Below are 14,234 nucleotides of genomic sequence, written 5' to 3'. Positions count from 1 at the left end.
ATATATATATATATATATATATATATATATATATATATATATGGCATAAAAATGTATACACACTTTAACATGAAAAAAATTCTGCATACAAGCTTTATTATTAGATTTATAAAGACAATCAGTCAATCAAATTTAGGGTACTTCTGTATATATATATATTTATATATATTTATATATATATATATATATATATATATTTAAATTTGTAAGTAAGGGCACTGCTAGAAATGTAACATTCAGATTTCTGTAGAAATGTAATAACTGTAGGCATCCTAAATCATTTACGAATTAAAAAAAGAGCTGTAAAGCCAAATTTCACACTTTATCTTTCATAAGACCAGGTTGAAGATTTCCCCAATTAGTACTTTTTTATAGTAATCCTTCTCCTACTAAACATTTTAAGATTATACCTAGAATGCAGGGTATTCTAATGTGGGCTTCCAACAAGGTGGCTTGTTGGTGAAACCCCCTTGTTGGTGAAAATATATTACTAATGCTATTATGGCTCATTCCCTAAAAACACGAGGGGTAATTATCAGCCTCCTCTCCTCATACCTCTCAATTTTGTACTTGAATTTACAATTTCATTTTTAAACCTGGATTCACAAACCTTTTTACAGTGTTTCATAATTAGATCAACTGTAACTTAATCCTTATATCTAAATTATAGAGTTCTTGTGGTGTAAAGTCATTCTTGTCTCTTTACAGTAACACCACGTTCCTTTTTGGAACTTTTTTTGCTACATCCAGATTAAGCACTACTTGGTTAGTATGGAATGAAAAAACACACAGACTTAATAAAGAGAACAATATTTATAAATATATATTTCACCATATGATCTCCTTTCTGTGCACTCCACTTCAGTTTATCCATGACCAATACACTACCCCCACCCAGCTATTCCTCAAAATGGGATAAAGATTACGGTGGTGGACTATATTGGTCAGCAAAATAATGTGACCAGATCTAGATGTTTAATTATGAAAGCTGCACTACTTTTCAGCCTTAGATGCTATTTATAAACATCCTATGCAATGGTTTCTGGAAGTCCAACTAGTATTTTTTGCTCTCTACCAAACTATCCCTTTGATTGCTTTAGAGCCTGTCAATCATACGGTACTCTTATATATTTATATGTATAAGTCCCACAGGTCTAGTATCACATATAATGTAAGTGTATTAGACCTTAAATTTCAATACAAACCATTTGAGGAACTCTTAAAAAGGGATCACATTGAGGTACCATAACCAAATTTTAAATTACTTTATGCACTAAAGTAAAAATGTTTGTATTCCTGGAAGAACTCAAAACTTTTTCAGAAATAAATGAGATTGATGTCCAACAAAATATTCACAGCCCAACAGAATGACAGAATTAACAAATTCAAATCAGTCTGGCCCCCTAGATCAGAAGATGGCTAATAATTATCTCTCTGACTTCCCTTGGCCCCTTTACCAAAAACTATTCCCTTCCTCTGTACCTTTATCCTTCTCAGTAATATTAAATTAAATGTGACTTATGTTGCATTGTTTGTTATCATGGAGCAATGTGCTTTCATTTTTCTCTAGTAATGTTGTGTGCATGTACACATCCTACCCTTTTTTTTATCATTTTATACATGTTTTTCTGTACACTTATAAAACATATAAATCAACAAAAAACTAATAATTAAAAAAAATAAAATAAAAAGTGTTGTTCATGGGAGAATTTTAATGAGAAAATTTCCTGCAACAATAATTTGAGACCAGAAAAAAAGACTTTAGCAGGTGTACACATTTGTTAGGAAAAACAAACATACTATATTTAATACTAACCCTAACCCATGGCCAGTGTCTGTGATGTGACTTTTTTTAACTTGATGGATAGTCTGAGAGACAAAAGTAATTAGCAGAAATTGATTTTCCTAGAAAACTGCTATGTTTTAGCACCAGTCCCTCCATTCTGTGCTCCAGTCAAAATGACAAGAAAGGTTTTTTATATATCTGCATGCACAACTGGATGATATACTATATATATTTATATATATATATATCACTGATAAGGATATGGTTCAGAGAGGCTTAACAATAGGGGGATTTAGACAACTGACAGGGAGGGAGAACTGACACTAAGCAATAGCGATAATCAGGAATAGATAAAAACTATTTTAATTGATGTAGACAGAAAACAATCATTTCTTATTAGTGCTATATACAGCAATAGTTCAAACCTTAGCACTCCACAGTTCTGTGCAACAGATTATGTCCTATAAAGGGTTTCTCTACTACTTACTTATTATGGTGATTAGCATACTTTTATAGCAGTGACTTGCTTGCTTGTAGCAAAATTAACATATAGGGAGACATAAGATATATTGGGAGATAAACTTGAAGTCTGGCATTACTGAGCTCTGCCTCCAAAAGTAATAGTTGGCTGTTATGCTGATCCTCCTGTAATACCTTGAATACCTTGAATTAGTAACACAGAACCAGTTTGCTGACAATGATTTCTAACTTTTATTTGGCTCCTCTGATCTGCAGGCTAGATCAGGTGGCACTTGCAGCAAATTAAGTTTTGTTGCAGTGCATATGTGATGACAAGAAAAGAGAAGAAGGTGAGTGATGACAGATCAATGTTCTGCTGATCTTTTATTGGCCAATCAGCAGGTGTCTTCTTGACCGAGCTGTGCTGCTGCTTTAGTGGAGGTCAGGGCCATAACTATGAACTCTGACAAAAATGCTAGGCTCCAAGTCAAGCTAAGCATCGTTTCAAATACTTAAGAAGGAAAAATACTTTCATATGCAGGTCCTAATCTATTAACTGACCCATAACAAACTTACTGAAGTTCTGTGTTTGAATTTGAAAAGTTTTACAATAAACGATATATATATATATATATATATATATATATATATATATATATATATAAGCATTTATATTGTTGGTAGATAATCTGTTGGTGCTATACAGTACAATACAATTTATGAATAATAATAATATATATATATATATATATATATATATATATATATATTATTTTTCTTCCACAAGATGGCAGTCATTTTGCACAGGATCAAATACAATGTACATGCACTGCTACATGTACTGCTAATGCTTCATTGCCAGTCCTGAGGTGCATGTGGCACTTACTGTGTGATCCCCTGATCCCTTCCAGCAGACAGTTTTCTATTATCTTTGTCCAGGGGCTTAAGGTGCGTACACACTTCCAATTTTTATCGTTCAAAACGAACGACGAACGATCGATTGGGCAAAAATCGTTCGTAAAAAAAGTAACGAACGAGGAAAGTCGTTGGAAACGAACGACCGGAGCGGCGGATCGGATTGGACGACGATCGTTGAACATCGTTCGTGTGTACGGTCGTTCGTTGATCGTCCATGATCTGAGCATGCGTAATGAACGAACGTTCGTTCACTTTCCTGTCGTGCACATAGTTCCTCTATCGCTCAAACGATCGTATCTATTGTGTGTACAATATCTACGAACGATCGTGTCGTTATCTCTATGTGCAGGATCGGTGCTATACGATCGTTCGTAGATATCGTGCAGGATCGTTCGTCGTTCGTTTTCCAACGATAATAATTGGAAGTGTGTACGTAGCTTTACACTATGAACTTTCTGTTCAAAAAGTATATCATTAAATGAGTTAATTAGTTTGACTAGCTAATGAAAATAATCCAAATTTAGACTCTAAACTATTTATTTTCTTAAATTTTTATTACCATTATAGCGAATAATATTGTATATAGTTTATACTTAAAGAGATACAAATATGATAATACTATGGGTCATCTATGTCTTATAGGGTTTTATATCTGGAATATATTTATTTCCCTAGTGGTTGAATTTGATTGATTTATCAGAGTCTTTTTTCATCCTAACTTACTATGTAACTATGCCGAATAGACAACATTGTGTCTTATTTGCCAGACCTTTGGAGCACTAAATTGCAGAATTAGCACTGAATTAGAAAGTGCAATGAAAAGGTTTTTGGTGAATATGAAGTGAAAGTCACATATACCAAGACATAAACAGGGTGAATATAATGATACTGATACACTGTATGCATTGATTGCTACAGATGAACAGATGTTTGTAACCAGAATATTCACTAGTTACTATTTAAACACTACAATTATATATAACAATATAACAACAATTTTATAACATTCTTTATTTATTGTTCTTTTGCATATAAAAACAGGCATATCAAATACTATAACAACAGTAAACAATGTAAACTATTTTTAAAATATATACATATTAAAATAAACACACACACACACGTATATATAGTATATATAATACACTTTTTATGGTCTTTTTTTTTAATATTTTTCACACATAGCCCCACTTTGTAAATAAATACCCATTCATTGGGAAGAAGAAAACTGTGTTTAAAGATGATACAGGTAATACAGTGTTACAATTAGGAGCAAGTTAGCAAGACTTGAGATGTAAGCAATCAAAATTAAAATCTGGTCAAGAATAAGAACATCCTGAACTGTAATTCATTTTACACAGAGATAGCACCAACTGGTTAAATGTTAATATTAGTACAATTTGTAAAATAGAAACAAATCATGTACTCAGACTTCTTAAAGTCTCCCAAGAACATCTCATGCAGACCTCATGGTCTTGTTTCTGATCATTTATGATTCAATCACTAAAATAGACAGATCTGTGAGGGGAATGCTTAGTTTACACTGAAACAAAGAGATCTAAGAAAGCTTATTTTACATTTTTAAACCATTGAACGAAAGGTGCTGTATATTTTCACCCCCTACATCTATATGTAGATTTTTTTAATATATTACTAAGTCTATATGTTTTTAAGCATGCTGTAGTTCTGTAATTCTCTCTCACTATCCTCTAAATGTGGTCATAATACTAAAAGGACACTAAATTTTAGGTGCATAGAATAGAAAATACTGGTTAGTAAATGTAAAGGCACAACTAAATCTAGTCTAGTATTAAATATGGTGTCGTCATTTTTATGATGCAACCTAAATTCTCTGTTTTGCTGTTTTGGAGTTAGTACGCTATGCGATCATTGTATTCATTTTGTTACTATGAAAATGAAGGGGAAATCCCTTTTACTAATTTCTTTTTGTGCTGTATACGCGACCCCTTGGGGAAAAACATTTTTTCCTGTTGCATGCATTGTTCATTGTATGATCTAACAAGTTATGTTGAAGATTTGACAGTATCGAGAGATGCATATTATGTGGTACATTAGGGGAGCTGCTCTGTTGTGCACAGAAGGAATCTTCCAAATTGAATGTACATCTGTTGTATATATTTATCTCCTTCATGTACAGTTTTCAAGGTTAGCTGTTCATCGCAGGTTTATCTGCATCTCCTACATTGTTGTGTACATCTGTACTATATATTTCATAAAAATACATATATTTCAAGTTTGCTGGACCACCCAGGGTCTCCTATGACAGCCTATCTTCTCCAGACTTGCAGAACATTAATAAATTAGGCCCCATTCTGCTAATTGGATATTATTATTAAAAGACATCTAAACCGTCAATCAGGAACAAAAATGTAATTTATTGCACTATATCAAACCTTTGATATGGTAGTTCCATTCATTTTCATTTTTTCAGTCTAAAAACATTTTTAGTAGGTTCAGAAAATACCTTTTGGTCTTGCCATAAATGCACTGTTCTTAGCAGTGCCTAATCTCACTAATCTCACTACCATCCATTTAATGGAGAGAGGAAAGACATGCTCGTAGACCAGCCTGGGTGACGACCATGGCTCCCTCAATAGTAAAGCGGTATAAACAGGGATAATGTTCTTTGTTGGTAAGATGTTAGAGATATAGTCAAAACGTAATATTTAATATTGATTTTTGTGTTTCAGACTAAGCTCTCTAGTGGAGGGTAGATTTAGTGGGAGCACAATGCAGAATAGAATGGTCATATGGTGTCATTGGGATTATTGTTGTTTGTTTAAAGAAGGTTTTCTGGGGGCAGAGGGGAATATATAATCTAAGCCAAAGTTTCTTGACCTTTTTAACATGGGGAACCTTTTGAAATAACGTTAAGGTCTTCAGGAAACCACTGCTTAAATTACTGTATCAACAGCTCTCAGTACATTGGCTTAGGGGTCCTTGGGAAGAATAGGCCTGATTTATTAAAGCACTCCACGGCTGGAGAAGATACACTTTTATAAGTGGAACTGAGAGATCCAGCAAACCTGAAATGAATCTGGTCCAGGATTGAAAACATTTGCTAACAAATAACAAGTTACTTTACTTTTTACTTCAATGCTTCCTTTATTGCTGGTCAGTGAGAATGCTGCCACCCTTACATATGGCCAAAAAAATATCATTGTTGGAACTCCTAGCAACCTCCATGGCCAGCGGGGTCAAACCCAAAAACACAGAGGGCCAAAATTAAAAACTCGGACAAAGTCGCAGGCCAACCTTGAAATTTATTGAAAAAATTGAGGAAATGTTTCCTTCTGATTAGATAAACCCTTTTCATATGGAAACAAAGAGGTTTTGCTTCACATTCAATCTGGAACAAGCTTATAAGTTTGACACCCCTGATCTAGTGTGACAAGACTAAATTGACTTGTACTGATCATGACATTATTCATTTTTAGGTGAAATTCTAATAATGGGAAGGTTGATTGTTTACATGGAGATGACATTTGTTTGTTTTGTTGTATTCTTGCAAAAGATTCGACTCTAATATAAAGATGCTCTTTTTCAGGCATCTAAATTCAAGTTAGTTTTGAAGAGCGAATTGATGAATTTTATAACATTCTTTCAGAACTCTCTACTAAAGGGCAGATTTAGGCATACCAAGTTCCCCTGGTGTATTACAACTTCAAAAGCATGTTTTGGAATCATTTAAAAGTTCATATAACAGGGTTTACTTTGATGGAACAAAAGGAAATGTTTTCTGATATTGCAGGGATTTATGAGATTTATATAATTTGTAAATTGTAATATGTTGTACATTATATGTAGGGGGTATTTGCATTGTGGAAAACAGAGCAGTAAACTAGAAAATATGAATGGTGATTTTGCAAGTTTAATTAAAGCAGACCTAAACTCCAAATTTTTACTTTATATAAAAGGGTTTGCTGCGACAATCAAGACAGAATGGGAGTGCAGAACCTCCTGGGATACCTACGTCATATATCCCGGGAGGCTTCTGGCTGCACTTTCTGCGCATGCCCAAGATTGGGCATGAGCAGAAGGGGCATTTTCCTACACTGAGGTAAAGAGATGCCAATCTCATGCATGCACAGTGAGATTGATACTCTTTTTATTCTCCTTTACAGTGGCTACGTCACCCTAGCTCACACCTGCGCAGTGTGAGATTGCAGTGACATACCCTTCTGGCTAAAGATGGCGGCGCCCAGAGCTTCCTGCGGTCCAGGATGAGGAAGAGTTCCTGGACGGTGCATGGCCCGATCAAGAAAAAGGTCCAGCGTGATTGAGGGATCTGCAGAATGAAAGGAAAGTGTGATTTTTTATTATTTAGTTTAATTCTGCTTTAAGGAATGAATTCATCTTGCCCAGAAGGGGGGAATTTTTCTGAAGCAGGCAAGTTTTATTGGTGTGTACAGTGAACCTATAGCAACAAATGAAATATGTGGGAAGGCCCAGGGTATGTCAAGGTGAAATGTTTATGTTGATAGAGATTTGGTGTACTTGGGCTTTAACAATCTTACAGGTAGTACTAGTAATATTAAGGTTATATATGGGACAACAGCATTGCATTACATATATGTAAAGCATAACTTTATAGCAAGGTATTTGCTAAAGCATTGTGTACCATAACCAATTGTCATTTTTTTTATCATAGTACCTGGGTAACTTTTAAAATATTTGATGACCTCATGCAGCCTTTTTGCAGCTATTTCATGCCAGCCTGCACGACAAAACAGAAAAAAACACTTGGAGACTGGGCTAGAGCATTGCCACCTTAAAGCAGGATCCCTTACTGTAGGATGACCAGGTATGATATTACTAAGGGTTTTAAAATAGTGAAAATGACTTTTGGAATTACATTAGTATCCTAAGACATATATTTTAAAAGGAAAATGCTGTTTATCTTTAAAATTAATTTAAAATAAAATTATCTAAAAAAAATTACTTTAAAAGAGTTTTCTGCCTGTAGGAGAACTGTTCCTATTACTTAAATTGTGGAACAAGGATGTGCGCACAATAGGGTGGCTAAAAATAAAGACATTCTAAATGTAACATCAATTGTAGCCACAGGTTTGAAGGATTTGCAGCTTTCTGCAAAAGATATAAGGTATTTATGGAGAATAACTGAATACATATTTTTAAAGTAATAGGCAAAAGTAAGTTATCACTAAGATATACAACAAATATGATTTTTTTTTTAATTTGGCTTTAGTGGCATAAATAAACAGCATTCTTTTAAGAGAAGTTAGATAAGGACTGAAGAGGAACAGCCATATGAAAAAAGTAGCTTTTAACTTCCTCATATAATAAAAATAATTAAATATATGTATAGTATGTTCAGATTTAAAAGATTACAAATTTAAATCAGAAGTGGCAGAGGGGGAAGTTGAAAGCCACAATTTAGGGATATAACTACCAATATACAACTTGTACAGGAGCAATAGGACGTAAAAAATTTCATTTTCAAAGTCTACATTTTTAGATGCCAAGACTCAACATTTTGCTGATAAAAGACACTTTGTCAACAACTGAAATGTATTTAGACAGACCTTCACAAACACACAATAGAGCAGTATGGTTTCCCGCTGCCTATCCCTCTCCAAATGAATGGCATGATGTAATACACTGGGTGCAGACACTTTAAAGGGTACCTATAGCTAAAAATGAAAAATTTGTGACCAGGCATTCGTCAAGCTGACAATTCACTCAGTGTTTTTTTAAAAGAAGATAGTGAACAGGCAGGTATTATTATTATTATTGTTTTTATTATTAATAAACAGGATTTAAAAATCGCCAATATATTACACAGCGCTGTACATTAAATAGGGGTTGCAAATGACAGACAGATACAGACAGTGGCACAGGAGGAGGAGAGGACCCTGCCCAGAAGAGCTTACAATCTAGGAGGTGGGGGAAGTATCACACAATAGGGCAGATATGGAATGGTGGGAAGTAGTGAAGGTTTTAAAAAGACAGAAGAAGGTGGGTAGAAAGGTTTAAAAAGATGGTTTTGAGTGTTCTTTTAAATGAGCAGAAAGTAGTAAGTATGTTTTATTGCAGAAGAGACATGGCCAGTCCCTTTATGAAATAAAGACCTGCCTGATTGTAAGTTTTCAAAGTGGAACTTCAGTTCCTCTTTAAAATAATTTTTTATCTAGGTACACAATAGTCTAGAAAGCTCCTGAGACCATTATGTTTTCTGCTATTTAGTCAGAGACTGAAAAAAAAGGTGTCAAAACCTCTAATGTTTCCTCTGCTTACATCGGAAGTACAGTCTGGCATAACATACAGTAAAATCTTTTATCCTAACTCAATAATGTCTATATAGGTATCATGCCTGCCTCTGTCACAATGCCATCTTTGTATAGAATCTTTTCCCACCGTTTCATCATACACTACTGCTAGAAGCAGCCATATTGCATGGTTAGGTCACATCCTGTTCAGAAGGAGAGCTGTACATGTCAGAAATAAAGTATCTTGTTCTTTGTATCATTTCACTTCAGTTTCCCATCACACTATACTAATTTTAGCTCAGAGCATTTCAAAAAAATTATAAAAAAAAGGTTTACTGTTTACATATATAGTGTCCTTACTGAGTAAATAATTCAAATAAATAGTGCATTCATCCTTTTCTAGCCCCTTTCAGCATTTTGACCATAGCACATGCTTACCTGCAATTCAGTGTTATCCCAGGTCTTCACCACTACCTGTTGCTGCACTGCCTTCAGCAGAAGTAAGCACAAACCACCAGTTTGTTTCATTAACTCTCTGGCCTTTAATAAATTCTATTTCCCTCCCAGGCTGAAGATAGACTTTCATTTGAAGTGAAGCTCAAAGCATTCATGTACCACTACATACCAAGGTAGAGAGCCCAATTAAAATTTTTTGACAACATTTTAGCTTTTTCTTTTTCTACTACTACACTTGTGGTAAATGAAGATGGGAATAAATTTGTCAAGGGATCTGAAATGGTGCAAAGTATGAAGTTAGGGGGATTGCATGGCACTGTGGGGTGTTTGCAAAGTCCATTTATTGAGGGACAAAGATAACTCAAAACAGCTTCAGCAAAACATAACATAAAAACAGCTTAATCCAGTAACACAAAACAGCCTACTTCAGCATAGTCAGCAAGATTAAGTCTTCTCACCCAAGCAGCTACATCAGGGTTGGACCTGGTACTCACAGGTGGCAAGTGTTGCAGCTTTAAAGACAACATGGGCTTCTCAGTCCTGCTCCCTACAACTATACTATGAACTCCCAGGCTGACACACCCATTCAGGGTATCAGTTCCAGGCCTAAACTTTGGGAGACCTCCTAGGCTCCCCCAGAATACCATCAAACACAGCTGCACTTTTATATTCAGCCAGGTTCTCCAGAGAAAATCAAAATTTTTGCCTGGAAAGGGGATAGAGTGCCTGGTCCACCCAATCCTTCCAGGACATTCCAAGCCTGGATCCCAAATAAAGAGCTACAATACTGCAGCAATACAATTACTAGTGACCCTATCCAGGCCCTTTAATTGGTTGTTAAGGCAAGGGTGAGGTAGAAGATGCCAAGTACCCTCTGAATTTGGCATCATATAATTAATTCTATCACAACAGGTAAGGTGGTAAATGGTTTATAGGATCTGCAGATAGAAGCTTACATTATACATATGATTGCAATCTCTCCTTTAAATCTACCAATAACTTTTAATGTTTGGGTACAATTTCAAATGAATTGTTTAACCTTGTCTTCATATGTAAAGAGGAAACACAAAATTAATTGTACAGAGATCGGGATGTCAGATTGGACAGTCCATGGCTGCTGTCTATCAACACTTGTCAGCAAGTGCACAAATACACTTAAATTCCAAACTTATAACTGCTTTTTTTCATTCTGAGGCTCTTGGATACAACAGAGTGTAATAAGCAAAGAAAAGTATCCCTAGCAATGTTGTAAAATGCTGGCAACTGTGAAGATAAAAACAGGTTGGTCTGTTAAAAAAGCATTGTTTTCTTGTTCCTCTTCTGTAAGTGCAGACTTAAATCAGTGCCAACTTTCACAGCTTGAAAAGTTATCAAACAAAATGAATATTCAGTGGACGTGTTATAAATGAGACACTGCACCTGCTGGCATAATACATGGGGCAGGTATAAAGATGCCTATATCTACCTGACAGCGATAATAACAAGCCATTTCCACAACTATAAAAGAAATGTTGTAGACATAGAGTTTTGAATTCTGTTCCAGCAAATTGCTACAAGTTAAGAACAGTTATATAATTATTAGATTATCTTGTCTAAGTCTGCACAAGTTTCATTATGACCATAATCAAAGTGAGGCTGAATTTTAGCTTTAAGCTATAATCCAGTGACTTTTTCTGGGCTGAAATGATGATGATCAGACTGCTAAAGGTAGGAGGAAGCATTTCCTAATGCTAGGCATTCATTATGCTTTTTTTCCTATCAATATTATGGTCAATATAAATTGATCCTTGTCATTGACTCCACTTGTTCAATAACTGATCTGAGTCGTAAATGATTCTACCTTTGCATCTAATTGATACCACAAAAATTATTTAATATCAAATTTTCAGTTGAGAGTCGGCCCAAATATTGATTTAAAAATTAAAATATTTTGACTAATTTATAATCAGTTTAATGTTTTTGACTAATTACTTTAAAAAATCACCTAGGGGTCTTTCAGGTCCACGTGTTTCAATGGCAATAATGGATTCACCACCTGATGATGTTTCAGTTAATGTCAGATTCACTGTTTTGTAAATAGACCCCATAGTGCAGGGTTTCTCAACCAGGTGCCTTCAGAGGTTGCTAGGTGTTCCTTGAGCTATGAGCAATTTGGACTTCTCAGGTCAGTCACCACGGACACTAATGATCTTTTTGTAAGGGTAAAAGTCTTCCCATTGGTCAGCATTGTAAGAGACATTCACTGACTCACTGACCATCACGCTAATGTACTTTAAGCTGTGTATACAGAAATAATAGCAGGGGTTTGCCGAAGACGTGAAAGTTATTTCAAGGGTTGCTTAATGTTAAAAAGTTTGAGAAATACTGCTCTAGTGTATGGTTAGATTAAGTATGATATCCCTCATCGATCAGAACACCATGACTAAAACATTACTAGAACATAAACATGTATGCTTAAAAGATAATTTTTTGTTGATTGACTTCCTAATATCTGAGCGACACCATATCAACAACACTTATAGAGAAAGTCATTCCTTTTAAGGTCACCAGAAGATCATATTTACTTTTACTATTTTTACATGTCATAAATTTATTCTATTCTGTATCACATCTTGGCCGTGAACTTGGCAGTGTTTCTCTACCAGGGCCCCTAGGGTTACCTAGGGATTCCTTGAGCAAGGGTTCCTTGAGCAATGGGCAATTTGTGCCTCTCGAGTCAATTTAACTGAGGACAATGATCTTTTCGATCCCTAAGGGTGACATTCTTCCCTCTGATCACCGCACTAATGTACTGTAAACTGTGAATATAGTTATATAGGATTCCCTGAAGACCCAAACGTTATTTCAAGGGCTCCCTCATGTTGAAAAGTTTGAGAAATGCTGATTTATGGTTCCCCCCATCCAAATATAAACAACGCAATTCATTGTACAGCATCAGTTTCAAAGGACACAAGTATACAGCATACGGATCAATAATGATACTGATACTTTAATAAAAAAAACTATGCCAAAAAATTTTCTTACCTTGCAGCCAGGGGGCTGGCGTAGAATTGCATGAGCCCCTCAGTTGTAGCATATTGCTGGCTTCATAGACAATGCCTAAGCTGCAGCCTTGTTACTGAGCATTCTGAAGTTACTTGGTTCTTTATTAGTAAATGTAGCAGCTGCACACCTAGAGCCACCCCCTTAGAAACCACAAAACTTCTCCATTTTCTAATTCCGTATGAGTTCTGGAAGATGTAAGCATCATATCATATGTGTGCTTCACATTTGTTCAGCAATACATTTACATACATCTCTAACCTCAAGGGTCACCAGTTTGTATCAACTTAAGAGCCACATTTAAATATACCAAGTGGTGGTGAGCCGCACTGTTTTTGTAAAGGGACAATTGTAATATTATCAGGTGATAATATTTAAACATTTGACCATAATTATGTATGATTTTGATTGTATCAGTAAGGATGTGTGCATGTGCTTGAATCCAATGCTCTAGTAAAATACCTTTTTCTCTGCATGATAATCAGTTACTACTGAGTTTTGTAAATGTGTTTTGTTGTCTTAGAAAATGGTCATATTTTCAATTTTCGTCAACTGTATAACATATTTTTTTTTAGTTTCCAAAAAGTAAATGAACACACTGATGGCTAACAAGCTGAGGGGTATTGTATCCCAGGTTAGCACAAATTGAGTCTGTCCTTTCTGCCCTTCATGGCCATATGTGTCATGTATGGGCCTTGCATGTAACTGTCATATGATGGGGGCATCATACTAAGACACCCAACCATCGTGTATTTTCTACAACCAGAGTAGCAAAAAAACAGTTATTGAATATAAAGCCCTGTATGGACATCAGGTGATTGTTACTGTGAACAAATTTTCCTGTTTCCATTGACAGATAAACGAACGGGTGTTGTACACACAGAGCAGTCCTGTTCTATGTAGAGGGGAGATAGGAGGACAAGCGAACAGCAACCCGTTTTCCTCTCTTTCATAGGAATACACAACAATCTATTAAATATGGTCATTCATCAAACTAATCTACCAAGGTGGGTTGATGAAAGACGTTGGGGAGCAACCATAAACATGTTAGATTTTCTCCCGAAATAAGCACAACCATTCATCCCAGAAATCTTAGCCATCTGACATTTGTGTATGTGTATATGACATTTCAATAACAAATCTGAAATTTAAAAAATCCTGACACATTGCAGATTTTAGCATTAAAAGCAATCCTTAAACTATAGTTGACTGCAGGCAGGAGGAAGCATTACCTCAGTCTCCTTTTCCCCATAATTCAAAGTCCAACATTTAAAATTCAATGCGTGCTGATCTGTGCCAGACATTTGTGTAAAGAATTAAGA

At 35.2% G+C, this 14,234-nt stretch overlaps 1 protein-coding gene across 1 annotated transcript in view; it reads right to left on the bottom strand.

The window, feature by feature from the left end:
- The window catches only part of FLT3 (fms related receptor tyrosine kinase 3), a 47,837-nt gene that overhangs the window by 32,043 nt on the left and 1,560 nt on the right, over positions 1-14,234 (bottom strand). Inside the window, exon 2 of the mRNA XM_072399478.1 lies at positions 7,362-7,472. Coding sequence (XP_072255579.1) covers positions 7,362-7,472 — 111 coding nt within the window. The remainder of the gene's footprint in view (positions 1-7,361; positions 7,473-14,234) is intronic.

Source organism: Pyxicephalus adspersus, chromosome 1 (genome assembly GCF_032062135.1).
Source record: "Pyxicephalus adspersus chromosome 1, UCB_Pads_2.0, whole genome shotgun sequence".
In the NCBI taxonomy this organism is placed as follows: domain Eukaryota; kingdom Metazoa; phylum Chordata; class Amphibia; order Anura; family Pyxicephalidae; genus Pyxicephalus; species Pyxicephalus adspersus.
This window is presented reverse-complemented; position numbering and strand designations above follow the sequence as displayed.